Below are 16,400 nucleotides of genomic sequence, written 5' to 3'. Positions count from 1 at the left end.
CAAGAAGCTGCATACGTTCCTCTATGCTATGAAATCTATCAAATAGTTTAAGTGAGGAAAGACGTCCCAAAAGATTGATTGATAGTATTTTCCCTACAATATTGCATTAGAGGGAGTTCAGGTCCTTTTGGAACAAGCTTTGAAATCACGTCCTGAGGATGCCACCAGGAGTCACAACTATACCTGTGGAGGTAGCGGTTTCTTCACCTTGCCACCTATGCCTGTGGGTCATAAAAAGAGGGGAATGTAAAACCAGAAAAGGATGTATAGAACAGTAAACACAGCTCTGTTGACCACCATCCCACTTACTCCTTCCTCAGATGGCTAGTCCTTGCTTTCATGCACATCTCTTGCTCTGTGGGGCACCTGGCGTGGAGTCTGCTTAATGTCAGGGCAGAGCTGATCTTGTAAGGGGAAAGGTAAAGCCTTCCTCCTCTTTACTCATCAGTTGACTGAGCAGCCAAATGCCACCAGAAGGAAACTTAAATTGGTTAGCTTGCATTCAGATTATGTTTCATCAGCAGAAATCTGACAGAAGCATGTCAGTGAATTTTTTAAAGACAGAAATGTGAAAAACAGCAAGCTCACTATGAGTAAGTATGGAGGAAAATCACTGATAATAATAAAAAAAATGAGTTTTAAAGTTGGGTGGTTTTTTAGGAAGTACTAATACAGCTCAGAAGGCTTGGGAGAAGAATTACATTGAGCCTGAGATGTAATTAATTCTGGGGAGTTTGTGGAGATGATCCTAGAATTTGTTATGAGCCTCTAACACTTTGTATGGGCACTAGGAGGAGCCAGAAACAAAGGACTGCAACATCACATCCACCTGAAGAGCCCCACAAAAATGTGCCACACAGAAGGTGAACCTCTCCCTCTATATGTATGTATGTATGCCTGCATGTAAAACTGTGTGTTAAAATTGACTGTTTTGTGGCGATTTCTGAGTTTGGAGAAAAATTCTTGTTTAGTCAAAGGCACGTTATTTACACTTTCATCTAAAACCTGTCTTCTGCTCCAGTATTCCTTCCACCAACCTGTGTGTTTCCTGCCTGACAGCTGGGAGTGGAGAGACGATGTGCATCTCCAGATTCTTTAGTCTTTCCCTCCTTCTTGGGGCTTCCAGGGAGGCTGCTAGCTTGTCTCAATGGTTTCTGCAGCGCAGACAGTTGTCTGAAAAAATACAAGGGGGTTAATTGTGATTTAACACCTATTAAGATAACTTACAGTAAACACAACTGAACATAAGGTGAACATGTGACTGAGGAGTTAAAAGCTTTTTGCCCATAAAATCAGAGAATCACAGAATATCCCAAGTTGGAAGGTATCCACAATGATCATTGGATCCACACAGGACCACCCAAAGACCTATGTCTGAGAGCACTGTCCAAACACTTCTTGAACACCAGCAGCTCGGTGCTGTGACCACAGCCCTGCTGAGCCTGTCCCAGTGCCTGACCACCCTCTGGGTGCAGAACCTTTCCCTAACCCCCAGCCTGACCCTCCCCTGTCCCAGCTCCATGCCGTTCCCTCGGCTCCTGTCGCTGTCCCCAGAGAGCAGAGCTCAGCGCCTGCCCCTCCGCTCCCCTCGTGAGGGAGCTGCAGGCCGCCATGAGGCCTCCCCTCAGCCTGCTCTGCTCGGGGCTGAACAAACCCAGGGACCTCAGCCACTCCTCATACATCTTGCCCTCCAGACTCTCCACCATATCCGTAGCCCTCCTTTGGACACTCTCTAATAGTTTTATGTCCTTCTTGTATTGTGGTGCCCAGAACTGCACACAGTGCTTGAGGTGAGGCCACACCAGCACAGAGCAGGGCAGGACAACCCCTTCCCTTTGCCCATGCCATAACACCCATCCTCTCAAGCAGGCTGCTCAAGCACCACACACCGCAGCCTCTCCGTTGCCAGCCCCATCGACTGAGGCTTCCTGGCCTCTGGTACGCCTTGCGCTCTCTGGTGGGGAGAATACAGCTGGCTCCAGCAGGTGAAAATAAAGGAGGAAAGAAGCTCATGTCATGTTTTACTTTCTAAAAGCTCGTGGCACTTTACTGAACTCTAGTAAATATCTTTTTGAAGGGTGGTTGTAATAGACAAACTCTCAAACATATTTTTTTTCTTATTTTATTGCATTGCCAGATACAAGTAGTAAAAGAAAGGATCCGCAATTCAAGACACGTGTCATTAACCTTTGTCTCTTTCACAAAGTCTTGACCGCTCAGGAAGAGATTATTTACACAGATATTGTAGCACGGGAAGAGTGCAACCCTACAGAGAAAATAAAGTAGTTACAACGAAATGTTAGGAGATTTCTAAGATTACTCAATAAAATACTGGTGTTTTGATGAATACAAACGTGACAGTACCATTACTTGTGTGATTTTCCCTGTTGTTTTTTTCTTTGTCAGGATGTATTTTTGGTGTGTGAATAGTTTCAAAAGAAACGACAAGTATCTGAGGTGCACCAAGTTCATTCCAAGGCAGAACTGAAACAGAGCGTTATAGTTGTGCTTTATATCCAAATATGTAATTGGAAATTAATTGTGATCAGTCAAAATGAAACACTGTAACCAACTTGTTCTGAACCTTTGCCAATTTGTCAACAATTATATTTATGGGGCATGGCTGTTTATCAAGATTTTTGTTTTTCGGACCATGCATGTGTATTAATAACACATATAATAACAAAGCTGTAAGAGCAATTTCCTGATCTAATGAAAAACTCAGCTCCTGGCACTGTGCCCTCTTAAGCACTTAGGAGATGCAGACATTTGGGCAAAGAAGAACTAAATAACCTAAATGAAATGAAGTCTTTCTACCGATGTCACTATGCAAATATTACTTCTTTTTTTTGTCCAACAGAGATTGGTGCTTAGATAGATCAGATGTCTCCTGATTTTGCAAAAGAACCAAAAATAACAATAATTAGTCAAACTGAAGGTCCAGTGATGCCATTGCCTCATAGCATTTTTGTATGTAGTTGGACTCCTTTATTAAGGAGATATTCTCTGGTGGGAGGAGTTGTTCCTGATCGAGAGCCTGCCCTGTGCTATCCTCATTGCCCCACACTAGCTCCTAGGTATTAAAGCCTGTTTAGTGGCACCTCCTCCGGTCTCAGGCTGCTGACCTACTTCCAGCAAGGCTGCTCTGGGTATCCTACCTGGTCCTTGCTCCAGCCCTTTGCTCTCTTTCTCAGACAGACATCAAAGAGCAGGGGAAAATGTTTCTGGTATGTCAAGTCATGTGAGACAAGAAGGGTCACACGTGCCAAATCTCAGCTAGAAGGGAGTTACAGAAAACAGACCAGAGAGTACAAGAAAGAGCAGGACAAAATCCAGGAGCTCCTCTTCTGGCTTTAGGATTGTTCGTCTCCCTGCCCCACAACCCCTGAGCAGACTTGCCAGGGTCAGCAGGTAGAAGGATGTGCCTGTTTCCTGCCTCTGGCACAGCAGGTAAAACCGTGGAAAAGAGGCTGAACTACTACATGTGAAAGGGATGATGGTCCCCTCATATACGGGATCAAGTAATGCGCTAAGAGGTCACGTTTCATGTGTGGAGATTTACAGGTCTGACCCTGCCAGCAGAGCTGGCAGTGAAATACGTGAAGTGGTTTCAGCTCACGTTGACTGTTGGGCAAGTGAAATCTCATAAGGAAGCCAGGTCACGGGTAAAGGCGGTATCCCACAGAGTCCCAAGATGCTGGAAAAAAATGCTTTGCTGGCCAGAGCACAGTTTTGTCAAATAAGCTCCTCTTACACTTTTATACTGCCCTGACAAAACTCTTGTTTTGGACTTTACATTAGATTACATGTATGGATGTATGGCTTTTAACAAATCCTTTCCTTCTTTTGTGTGTGTAAAAAAAAAAAAAAATACTCTAGAGCTCAGAGGCAGAGAATTAGTCAGAAAGTTTTGGATTGGTTTTATCTCTGTGCATGGTCATTGTGTAAGTGATCATTTCATTGCAGAGATAGAAGCTACTGCTTTTTTGGTTGGTTGGTTGGTTTGGTTTTGGTTCTACTTACAGCTTTAGAAATGTAACTGGTGACGTAACTGTGATCTCATCCAACCCTTTTGCTTACATCTGTACCATGGGACTCAGGGTCACTTTCCAGGTCCTACATTTGAACTCTGCTGTGTCCCATCCCAAGGCAGGACAGGACCCTGGCACACACCATTCTCCCATTTGCCTGTGCTAAGCCCTAGCCACTGTCGCATCCACAGGCAACAGATCTGGACATTTCAAACAAATCATTGAGGTCCTAAAATTCTGCCCCTGTTCTGTCTGCAGGGGAACAACAGCATTTCCAGAAGCTCAGATGTATGATGAATCCGGCAGCACTGCTTAACAGGTGAGATGTTTTATTGTTGTTCATCTGTCTAGAGTGGCTTTAACAGCAAACCATTCTAGTGTAGGCCAGGCCATAGCAAGCTACGTGTCTGCAGTTTTTCTTTTTGCCTTTTTAACACAGCGAGTAAAACAGCTTACAAAATTCATATGTCAAAGGACCAAAACTTGGAGGTGTGAGGGAACTGCAACAAATGACTCTCTTTTTCCAGAGTCCTTGTAAGATCAACTCTCTATCATTCTTTCTCACTTCACCTTATTTCAAGCTTGCTTTGCAGCCATCACTGGTAGAGATACATACTTGCTAAGTAAAAAGAAAGCTGAGACTGGGAAATACGAAGGTTCTTTAATGGAAATACAGTGGAGAGCCTAGCAGAAAAGCCAGAATCACACTTCCCAGCTTCAAAGAGCGTGGAATTATGAACAACTAATTACTTTACTAATCTCATCCCCAGAGCTATACTTTGATGGGCAAGATCCTAGATGCTCAGAGAGGGCTATTCCAAGTTCACAAGTACATGAAAAGGGAAAGTAATTAAATATTAGCTGCCATATATTTTTGCTATACTTTAAAAACATAAAATATTTCTAGTAACAAAGTCGTTGATAAAATTCCAGAAAGGGAAACTGTTCTTAATATTTCAGTGTAATCTTTTGCACTTTCTCGTCATTTCATATTCAGTAATGAGTCTCACAACACTCGTGCCAGTTAAAATTGTCTAGATGGCATATGTGGGGAAATGAAACGTGGGACAAGCTAAGGGCATGTTTGTCATCGTGCAGTGCTGAAATCCCTGAGCTATCTGCAGACCTGAGCTATCTGCAGACCAGGTGGTACAGCACAGTGCAATATGAGCAAAGTTTGATCATTCCGTTTGATCTTAAACTGAATGTCCCAAGCTAATAAATCTGATCTCTCAGCAGGGTCAATTAACCCATGTATGGCACTGTGCTAACGTAGCAATATAGCTCTGGCTGAATCTCTGGAGATCTCAGCAGCTTGCTCCTTGGTATCCTAAATCTCCTGCTGGGAGCCAGGCAGGCAGAAGGCAGCGGGTCAGTAAATGGAGTGTGAGGTTTCCCAGTGCACCAGCAACATGGCATCATGGCAAAGACCACCAAAGAGTATCCTGGGCTGCACTAGGAGCAATGTTACCAGCAGGCGGAGGGAGATGATCCTTACACTCAGCACCAGTGCGGCCAGTGGTGAGGTGGAGTGCTGGGTCCAGCTCTGTGCTCCCCAGTACAAGAGATGGGGACATGGTGGAGAGAGTCCAGCGACAAGGCCACAAGGATGATTAGGGGTCTGGAGCGTCTCTTATATGAAGAAAGAAGATAGAGCCAGGCTCTTTGCAGTGGTGCCCAGCACCAGGACAAAGGGCACACAAATAACATGAGGCTCCCTCTGGACGCCAGGCAGCACTTCAGGAGCCCTGGCACAGGCTGCCCAGAGAGCTGTGGGGTCTCCTCCTTGGGGATCTCCAAAAGCTGCCTGGGAATGGCCCTGTGCAGCCTGCTCTGAGTGGGCAGGGCTTGGAGCAGGTGGCCTCCAGGGGTCCCTGCCAGCTCACCCATTTGGTGACTTTGTAATGTACTCACTTCCCTTTTCTTCTTACCTTTGCTTCTAGCTGTGAATCAGCTTGAAAACGTCCAGCGCACAAGCATTTGCTGTGTGGTCTGCAAACCTGCACGACTTCTGCACCTCAACATCTGCCGTCCGTGGGCTCCCCCAACAGAGCCCTGTCGATTCCCCTCTGTGGCCCGTGGCACACACCGGGAAATCTGGAATCGCAGTTCCCAGCTAAGAAAGGGTATTTATGCCCTTTAAGGCTGCAGGGCCAACAGTCTTAACCTGACCGGAGCAAGAAGTTAAAGCAGCATTTTGCTGCCAGCCTCAGTGACTTCATCACGGGTTGTTTTAGGGCATGGATTGGGCAAAATACACGCAGGCGAGGGTCACTGGCTAGGAAAAGGTAGAGCCGGTCATTGTGAGAGGGAGGGAGAGCAGGCAGGGCAAAACAGAACAAAACCGAGGACGCAGCGACCAGGCAGCAGCCCGAAACCCCCCAAAAAGGGGGAAACTCGCATCCACCCCCACACATGAAGCAGGGGGGAGGAATAAAACGCCTGGATGGCGGCAGCGGGGCCGCCCCACCGCACGGCCTGGGGCCGGGCCCGGCCTCCCCTCAGCGCCCCGGCGGCGGGGGCGGGCGCTGCGGGCGCCGAGGGCGGTGCCGGGCGGGTCCCGGGGCCGCCGCCGGACGCTCGGTGTGGGGGGGACGGGGACGGGGACGGGGACGCGATCGGGCTGCGGCTGCCGGTGCCCGGCCCCGCAGCCGCCGCCTCCTCCGTGCGCGCCGTGGTGGCGGTGGGGGCCGGTATCGCGGCTCCCATTATGGTCAGCCATGGCGGGGCTGGCGGGCGGGCTGGCCGAGCTGCGCTGGTACGCGCTGGTCGCCCTCTTCGTGGCGGCGCTGGCCACGCTGGCCGTCTACCTGGTGCAGTACGCGCTGCTGGCCCTGCGCGGGGGGCGGCGGCGGAGGACCCCGGAGCAGCAGCAGCAGTCCCAGCAGCAGCAGCAGCAGCAGCAGCAGGCGCCCCCGTGGCCGCCGCGGGACGAGCTGCTGGAGGAGGGCGGCTCGGTGCTGGCCTGGGCGCTGTCGCTGGGCAGCTGGCGGCGGCAGTGGCGGCGGGCCTGGGTGGCGGCGCTGCGCGACGAGGCGGCGGCCAGGGCGGTGAGTGCCGGGGCCGCAGGTGGGACGGGGGAACGGGACGGGGCGAAATGGAGGCCCGGGGCCGGGACAGGGCGCCCCGCGGCCAAACGCCGCCCCGCCGAGTGCGTGCGGGGCCCCCGGGTGCCCGCTGTGCGGGGGGGACGGGCGACAGGGGGGAGCCCCCCGTGTGGCACCAGGGGGTTGCGTGCCCAGACCCAAGGGGCAGCGAGGTCAGGGGAGGCCGCCACCAAATTCCCCGGTCCTGGGGACTGCGACCTGGCTGCGTCAGTGGAAACGCTGGGGACGAACAACCCGGTGCTGCTGCGTGCCCCGGCCTGAGAGAGAGCCAGCCTGCAGCCCTCCTGGCGCTGGGAGAGCAGCAGCGGCCCCGCGGGGCTTTCTGTGCATGGTGGGGAAGGCTGGGGCAGGAGGAAGAGGCAGGCACCATGTGTGCCTGGAAGATAAGGCGAGCAGCGCGACGCTTCCCCGGCACGGCCGTGCGGAAGGAAAACACGGCGTCCTCCTGGGTTGCCCGGCTCGGCAAGGCTGGGCTTGGAAACGAGGGTTTTGCTCGTGGAAGGGGAATGCCGAGAGGATTTGGGAACAGGTGCTGGGAAGCGAAGCTAAGAGGCGAGCAGCAGCGTCCTGTCCCCAGCCAGAGCGCGAAGCCGAGAGAGAGAGAGAGCAGCTGGAGCGGTTTTCTTGCGATGAGTTCACCGCCGGGCACTGCAGCACCGTGCTGCTTGCTCCCCGGGCAGCGCCAGCTCGTCGAACGAAGCCCTGCACAAAGCCGCGCGGCAGCACCGGAATGCGCACCGCCCGGGGAATGCCGTAGCTGATGCCTCAGCAGCGTGACCTCACTGCCGAAACCTGCGTGTGCTGTCCTTGCCCTGCTGTGAACACCCAGTAGTTGTCGGCGCTGCTGCTTCCACGCGCCAGCAAGGTCCAGGGAGGGGCTCATCCCTCACCTCCACAAGCTGGTGTTTGGGTTTTCTTAGTTTTGGCGTAGACTAGAGCAGCTGCATGACCTCCTCCCCCCCCTCCCCCGAAAAATATTATTTTTATTGCTAGGCCAATCCAAAAACGCTCTTGAAGCATAACTCTGGTTAATCCTTATCAGGAAGAGTTTCACTGAGCTCTGTCGCTGCACATGGGCTACACTCTGTGGCATGTTGTATACCTTCGTATTCTGTACAGTGAAAGATGATTAGGCCCATATGTATGTCCTAAGTATAGGTTTTCAGGCTCTGCCTTGTATTACATAGTGAGCTGTCGCACAATTAAAACACGTGAGTTTTGACATAGGTTCGCAGTTCTGTCTCTGGTTCTTCCAGGATCTTCACAGGCAGTGGATTTTCATCACTCATTTTCAAGCAATGGGTTTGTCACCTAATAATGGTTCTCTTCTTCTTTCTTAGGATTCACAGTTGCTGACATTTGAGGAAGATGACCCACCAGAACCACTTGAGCTAGCAGTTAAACAAGTTGTCAGTGTGGTAAAGTCAGCTGAAGAGAAGGTAAACTTATTTTTTTGTTTTGTTTCAGTTTACTTTTTAGCCAGAAGTGTAAGTTTTTGTATGAGTGTCAGCAGGAGTTTGATTTCTGAGAACTTTGAGCATTTGACCTGATGAGTTTGTGTAGGCTGGTAAGGGACTGCCTCTCTAATGAGCCTGTGTAAACTCTTTGCATTGATTCACTTCTTGTGCAAGTCATGAACAGTGTGCTCCAGGGCTTCTATGAAATGAACAATAACTAGAGTTATGCCGAGTTTATAGAAACACCTTCAGTCACCTCCTACACCAGCCTTCTCCCCCCCCCCATCATTACAGTTCCCCATCCTATTGTTGAAGTGTGAGGTGGGGAATTCATGAAGGAGGAAAGGGACACTTCTCCTCTGGGGCAGGAAAGCATCTTAGTCTGCCTCTTGCTTGCTGTTTGTGTGGCTGATTACAGGTTTGCTTCGTGCGTCCCAGCCAGATAAGGATCAGTGGAGCAGGTGCAGAGTCCTCAGGGTGACATCCTGGCTACTGAATCCTATATTCAGTGAGGAAGGGATTGTTTGCTTCTTCCTTGCCCACCCCCCAGCACCTACCAGGAAGTGTTTTTTCCCACACTTAGTGCACACGATATTAAAATAAGGCAGAATGTGGCTCTTAAAATAGTGTACAGATGCCTTAAAAGGAAAAAACTGTTGTGTGCTTACTAGCAACGATAACTTTTGCGTTTTCATCCTAGTTACCGTAACTAGTAGTCAATGTGAACTGGTGCTTCAGGCACCTGAATCAATTTAACTTAATACGTCTAGTTCTGCTTTGTTGTTTTTGTTTGCTTGTCTGATTTAAATGTTAAGCAGCTATACTGTGATTCCTTTAAAAACTATGCATGCTCATGTGTCTGATACTCAAAGTCATTCCCTGATCAGTAGCAGCTGGGGTTTGCCAGTATGTAAAGACATTTGAGCACTTGTTCTCTAGCCTTGGTTCAGTTTTTTTGTTTGTTTGGTTGTTTTTTTCCTTACCAGTGCTCCCCACCCCAGCAGTTAGGACTAGTGAGATTGAAGCTCTTTCCCCCCTGTGGCAAAGTTGTGATGTCTCGGGAGCATTGGCCCCACAGTGGCCCAAGTGTGAGCTGCTGTGGCGCTGCACAAAGCCGTGCTGTGGGGCTGCTCTCTTGCCCTCTTTTACCTGGGGCTTTGTGCCATTGCCTGCAGTCCCCTGGTCCTTGTCTGACCTTGGGTCGAGCCATTCCTAATGGATGCTAATGGAGCTGTTAATATTGCAACCAGCAATCTAATGGGGTTTCATAGCAGCTTGAAGCAATATAAGCACTTTTTAAAATGTATTGGATTAAGACAGTTTTGCTTATGTAAATTGGGTTGTTCTGAGCTGTCCCCAAACCTGTTTCCATAATCTTGTGCGTAGCTACTAGAAAAATTGCTCTGAATTATTCGTACTCATTCAGTTAAGGTATAGCCTGAATAATTTATTTGGATTTCAGTATGTAATAGCCTTAGAATTGCACTTAGGTGCTGCTTTCAATCCTTCACTAAATTTGTAGTGAACTTTCTCTAAACACCTCAGGAGTTTCCTCATGTGGTAATCCTCTCTCTTACGTACTCTTCAGGTAATACCAAAGGTCCAGAGTTTTGGAGTTCATTTCTTTTTCCTCTGCTCTTCAAACCCTTAATCTTTGCAAGCATTACCAGAAAACACAATGTGAAATTGAAATCTCTCTCAGCAGCTTGTCCAGACTCAGACCTCTGATATGTGTTTGTAACTCACTACTGGTCTGACTGGCTCTGGATGTGGCTTGTGACCATATGCTGCTTGTTTATCAATGCTGTAGCATCCCACAGAGCTCTGCACTTGCCTGGGGCATCAGCTGGCACAGGGCTGCTTTCCTGTAACTGGTTCAGCATGCTGCTTTACTTGTGATCTGGGTAGCAAGAGCGTATAGGAGCCTTGGTCAGCAGCCAGGGCTTGATTCATTGCACGTCGTTTCTAAATAGGTATTTTCAAGACTTTGCATCAGAGAGGTTGTGGTCATTAAAGGAAACAGAGGAATGAGGGTGAGAGTTCAAAATCTGATGCACAGGTACAGCGATGGATCCCCGTGGCACACTTCTCTTTTGTGGTGCATGGTTTTGTCCTCTTGAATGGCCATGGAGCGCACCAGGGGATGATCCTGCATGGTGCTGGGTGTGAGCCTCACGCCTGGCAAGGCTTGCCTGCACTCACGCCGAATCAATCTGGGAATTCCAGACAGGCTGTAACTGTTACATTACCGCCGACAGCCCTGTTTATCAGCAGGACGCGCTCTGACACGTGCTGTCCTTAGGTGCGTATGACTGTCCTTGCCTTGAAGGAGCTTGAGGCTGTAAAAGCGGCGTGTGTTGGCTGATGCAAACGCTGTCAGGGAAGCTGCTGGCTGTGAACTTGGCAAACGCCGCTGTGATCGTGACGGAGCTGCCCCGTGGAGGAAGGTTACACCGCACTGCTTCTTGACAAAGCCTCTATTTATACGTAGCCGTCGCTCCAGATTTGGGCCAGGGCCTAAATATATAGAATGAAGAGGCCTGTTTTCATTGTGTGGTGTTGGCTGTTTTGTTTCAATAAAGTAAACATTAGCAATATTCTCAGCTAATTCTGCCAACCTTTCCATTACTGCATTCTATTTCCAGAGGCTTTGAACTTCCCAGAAACAATAAAAGGCTACAGAGAAGACAATTCTCTTGTTGCGAGCTTGGCACGGATGGGTTTAGGCAGAGCAAACTTCCAAGTCTGTTCCCTAACCATTAAACTGGAGCAGAGATCCCCTCCTTTTCATGCTTAAACAGAGCAGAGAAATGCCTTCAGAGGGCTCACTTTTCCTTTCACAAGCGGTTCATGAGAAGTTGCTACACGAGGACTGACTGTCCCGCATCACGTCAGGCAATAGCAAATAGAAAAGGTAACGGGGAGCCTTCATATGATGAATCTTGTTGGGAGAAACCGTGGAGAGAAAGGAGGGCTACTCTGCAGGCTGACGAAAAGGCCCTGTTCAACCACGCGGCTGTTGCAGCTTCATCCTCGCCTCTCTTCACTCCCAGCTGGCAGCCCGTGCTGGCATTGTGCCGGGGCTCACCCAGCTCCCCTCACTCTGAAGCAAGTGAAGGCATTGTGAAGCAAAGGCTGTTTTTCACTGCCGGAGAGGCTGGTTTCTCATTGGGAATGCTACAGCAATACCTGGGATTGATCCCTGGTTGCTTACATGTGGTTATCAATGATTAGTTTTGGTGGGCTGAACCACCCTGATCACCACGTGCAATCTCTGTTGTCCTTTAACTCCTTCTTGAGCTTGAGAAGCTGTCCTGGAGATTTGCTGTTTTAATTATAGTTTGCTTGTTTTTTATTACTTTTTTTTTTACAAGCTTAAGAAGAATCATGGCCTATGCAGCTATTTTTTTATGTATTTTTTTTTCTTCCTGTACTAGCATAATCCTTTATCCTGACGGCATTTACTTTTTTTTCCCTGGTGCTTTCTGTTACTAAGTACACTACGGAGGAGTTATGTTTCCTTCCAGCCTTTGTTTGGCTTGGGTAAATAAGGTGTTCCTCAAGTCTCCTTTCACAGTGCTGGTTTGCCCGTCACGCCTGCGCGTCCGGTCTGCAGCCGCTCCAGTTGGATTCGTGTTCCTTGAACGTGATGGCTAAAGTGAAGCACAGCATGACAATGAGGTCTCCCTGTGTGTTGAGATGACCGCTTCCCTGTGCCTCTGACAGCTCTTCCCAGTGCATTTTAGGCTTCTGATCTCCCTCTCCCATGGCTGCTTCACGCTCTGGTTGACTTGATACATCCAGATTTCTCTTGCTTTGATTCTCCCAGTGATACTTCTCCTATGGAGGGGAGCTTATTCCTTGATTCATGCTCTGAATTTTGAGTTACATTTCTCTTCTAGCCATCAAGGCTTTTCAGCTTTTTCTGTGTGATGTCCTATCCTCCCTTTTTATTGCTGCCTCCCAGCTTTCTTTCCTCAGCATCATACTTCCTTTCAGTTTTCTACTGAGGAGTTTTGGACATAGTTGTTCTTGTTAAAATAGGCAACACAGCATAATGGTTCTAACCTACCTAGGAACTGAGTTTCTTGTCAAAGGAAGACATCCAGGCTGGGATTTGTTTGTTTCAGTGGTGATAATGCTGGTTTTGGCACTGTCAGGCAGCTGCAGATGCTCGTGCTCCTCCTGCAGGTTTGTGCCACATCTGCCAGCAGGTGCCAGGGGTGCCCTAGCACCCCGATGCCTCTCTCCAGCTTACTGTAGGACAAGCTGGCAAACCTCTCTTGCATTTTATTGTTGTCCCTTTGTATCAGTGTGTTCAGCTATGCCACCTTCTAAGTTGTTTGTTTAACCTGCTTGTTAGTGAGGCCAAACTACCAAGTCTATTTCTGGTGTTTATTTCCCACCTTCTTAAATATAAGTGCTGCGTCTTGTTTTCCCACCATCTGATGTTCGCTTGGCCTGATAGGCTGATGGAAAATCCTTCCTCTCATGTCTGTTGTTTATAACCACAACCCCTTCCCCCTGCCCTTGGTTCCACTGCTTTGAATTTGTCTGTCAGACACAAAGGAATGGATAAATTCACTCCGGGTTATCAGTTTTTCTTTTGCTTCTGTTGCTCACGTGGTAACTCCTCCTCCTGTGCACTCATTCCGTCATTCACTCTGCCTTTATCCTTGTGCTTATCGTCACTTTGGAAAACTGATCTGAGATTCTCATTATATTTGCAGGCAAACGTGCTTTGATAACAGCTTCTAAAAGTCTGCTACTAGCTGTGCCTGGGTTAGACATCGCGTTTGTCTTCCCTCCTTGATTTTGTCTGTCATTTAATGAACTGCTCGAGTGAAGAGGGAATGGTGTAGAAGCTACAGAAAGCCCCTCAAGAAGTTAATGCGTAGGCTCGCTTAACCAGGGAAGGTGATGTAATTCTCCTCTCAAACAGCTGAGCATAATGACAATGAAAAGGCAGAAGTTTCTGACTGGAAAAGTTTCATGTGGGGTGGTTTTAAGCTGAGCACACAAACGGTCTTTGTGGCTGTGGACAAGATAACATATCTGGGCCAGAATAAGCGCCTTCTCTTTCTCAGAGTGGTAATCCAGAACAAGAATTGGAAACTGTGGGGCTCCTAAATCTCATAGCATCATGATCCCTGCAGTTGAGATGAAAACAGCATTCACCGCGTTGCTTTCTTGTGCAAACTTTTAAAGATTACTACTTACATGGTACTGATAACGCATTTCTTAGCCTTGAGTAACTTGTTCTTTCTTGAAATAGATCCTAAATGCAGTAAAACTGATTTCTGTCCAGAGGAAAAACAATCAGGACTGTAACATCGGGAGTTTTACACATGCACATGATACAGTCAGGCTTGGGGAAGGTGGAGAAGAACTTCTTCTGCTGGACTGTATGAACTTCCTTCTGAAATCACGGCCATTCACCATCCCTTTTACCACAGGAGGGGCTCTCCTGTCTCGCACAGAGAGATGGGGAAGAAAGGCTGATCTGGAGGAGTAACAGAAAGGCTGTGTGTGCAGCACAAATCTGTGTGGTGCCAGGAACAATACTGAAACATCTCAAGGAAAGAGGACACCCTGAGTGACAAGGACAGGCATTCTGATTCTCCCTGAACTGAAGCAGCTTTTGCTGAAAGGAGAGAAGCTGAAATTCTGCAGCTCTGTCCAGAGGAACTGCAGAGTCAAGATGTAGAGGGGGAGGGCAAAGCAGGGGGGCAGGACATCGATAGCTGTGAGTACACATGTTCAGGCACTTCAGTTACTTAGAAAAATATTTGTCTTGCTCTGACTGTAATGTTTCTTCAGTCTTGTTCCTTCCTGTTTGCCTGGAACAGTGTTTTAGGGTAACTGTGCTAATAACTTAAGAGGAAGGGCTGGGAGCCACTGCTGGATAGAAGATCCTCAAAGTGCACAGAGAGATGCCTTGCTGGTGGTGGGGTGTCTGTCCATGGGGAGATGCTGGAGTGATAAGGCACTTTGGTCTTGCTGGTGGAAGAGTCCTGGTGCCTTTGTGCTACTGCTTCACCTCACCCTACTTCCTCAAGAGTATGAGGTCTTGCTTGTCCAGCTACAAGAGAGCGAAGGAGAAGAGCTGGAGCATAACCCCTCTGGGAGTCCAAAGTTAGCCAGCCACAGCTGCTGTGCGGTGGTGCAAGGTCCTCATTTTAAAAGAAATTTTGTTATCAAAACTACAGGTTTTCTAGCCTCCATTGAAAGTGGAAGGTTGGTGACCCCTTGTGTGGAAGGTTGGGAAAGAAAGATGAGGAAGATGATAAAGTTGAAAAGCAGTTTACCAGTCTAGATGCTACTGTTTTCTCACAAAACTCTACTCTCCCTCTTTCTCTTCCCTGTTAACCAGAAAGGGGTGCTTTGCCCAACCTTCCCTTTACCTGCTGGCAAATGCATTTTGTCTCTAGCTAGAGCTTTGCAGGATATGAATGAACTGGGGTTTGTTGGTGGTTGCTGTTCACTGGCTCAGAGAAAGAGAATGTGAGGAAGCAGGCTGGATGGGGCTGTGGTGGAAGAAGAGCACAGCACAGGAAGTTTCAATATTTTTATTTATGTTGCTATTCTGGGGCAAATGGCCTACATATTTCTGCTCAGGTCTTTCAAAAGAATCTGCTACATTTGTAAAGAAATGTCGCTTAGGAAGAGAAGTGGCAGTTGCGGTCTCTTGCTGGTAGGCAGCATCTTAGATGAAAACAGAACCTCTTTCTCTGCACGTTTTTGCCAAGAATTCTACTTTCTCTGTGTTCTTACTCCATAAATCATCGTGCTTCTGCAGGTACAAAGGTTTTTGCCGGATACATGTAATTTTCCTTCAACAAACAGGGAAACGCTCCTTTTTGTGATTGGACTCGAAAAAGACTCCTGTGCCTGAAGGCCACAGTTAACTTTCTCAAAAGTGAGGAGAGAAAGGGAGTATTTGCTGGGTGAAAAGAAAAGGCAGAAAAGAAATGAATCAAGGAAACTAACAGCCCAAACGCTAGCAGTATGTGCTCCTAAACTACCGCTACAAATATCAGCAGAGGGATTTGGCCTATCTCAACAGCGTAGAGAAAGAAAAGTGGAAGTTCCACCACCTGGAGCATGGTTCTATCTTTCACTTGAAAGTGAAAACAGAAGAAAAAAATAGCATGTGATTGTATCTACGAACACTTCTATCACGCCCTTTTTTTTTTTTAAAGCAGTAATCAGCTGTGTACCTGGTAACCCTGTCTCTTAGATGTCCAGAAGCTCCAGATGAATGGCTCTGCGCCACATGTGCAGCAGGTCCAACTTGTTCTGAATGCATGAACTTCCTATGCAAGTGTGGGTCAGATATGTACGGATGGTAAACCACCGTGCTTAGGATATGCAAGTGTCAGCAGTATTTGCATCAGACCTGTCCTTTTTCTCTCCTCTGCACTCCAAAAAGAGGGAAGGACCTGTCAATTTTTGTCACCTTTAAGGAAAAAACATGCTAATCCACCCTCATTGTGAATGAATTGAGTGATTCTGTGTTTTGACTCAACTACAAGTAAAATGAGCAGTTAGGGGTCTTGGTCTTGTTAGCTATAAAAAAGAAAAAAAAACAACCCTCTTAACACTCTTTTCTGTTATGTCCTAATTGTGGCTGCTTATGGTGATTATATGGGATTAAGGGACATAAATCAGCTTTGAGGGAATTTAGGTTTTGGGGAAGAGGAGAGGCGAGGGAAGCAGATTTTTCCCACTTCCCAACTAGAGTTTGCAGAAGACAAACGTGAAAAGGCAAATCTTGTTGCACGTGGGTGTGGTTGCGATAGTTA

The 16,400-nt window shown here is 48.0% G+C and overlaps 1 protein-coding gene and 1 long non-coding RNA gene across 3 annotated transcripts in view; both read left to right on the top strand.

Moving 5' to 3' along the window:
* The first annotated feature begins 2,868 nt into the window (after positions 1–2,868).
* LOC118160842 lies at positions 2,869–6,146 on the top strand. Its single transcript, XR_004747704.1, has 3 exons — positions 2,869–3,077; positions 4,290–4,350; positions 5,975–6,146. It is a non-coding gene; the product is annotated as an uncharacterized LOC118160842 (long non-coding RNA).
* Positions 6,147–6,700: 554 nt separating this feature from the next.
* C2CD2 (C2 calcium dependent domain containing 2) overlaps positions 6,701–16,400 on the top strand; it is a 39,505-nt gene continuing 29,805 nt past the window's right edge. For both annotated transcript variants that reach the window (XM_035315864.1, XM_035315865.1), the window contains exons 1-2: positions 6,701–7,081; positions 8,479–8,577. In XM_035315864.1, coding sequence (XP_035171755.1) covers positions 6,752–7,081; positions 8,479–8,577 — 429 coding nt within the window. In that variant the 5' untranslated portion in view covers positions 6,701–6,751. The remainder of the gene's footprint in view (positions 7,082–8,478; positions 8,578–16,400) is intronic.

This window comes from Oxyura jamaicensis, chromosome 1 (assembly GCF_011077185.1).
Source record: "Oxyura jamaicensis isolate SHBP4307 breed ruddy duck chromosome 1, BPBGC_Ojam_1.0, whole genome shotgun sequence".
Taxonomy (NCBI): domain Eukaryota; kingdom Metazoa; phylum Chordata; class Aves; order Anseriformes; family Anatidae; genus Oxyura; species Oxyura jamaicensis.
Note: the sequence above shows the minus strand (reverse complement) of the source record. Positions and strands in the feature narration are given on the sequence as shown.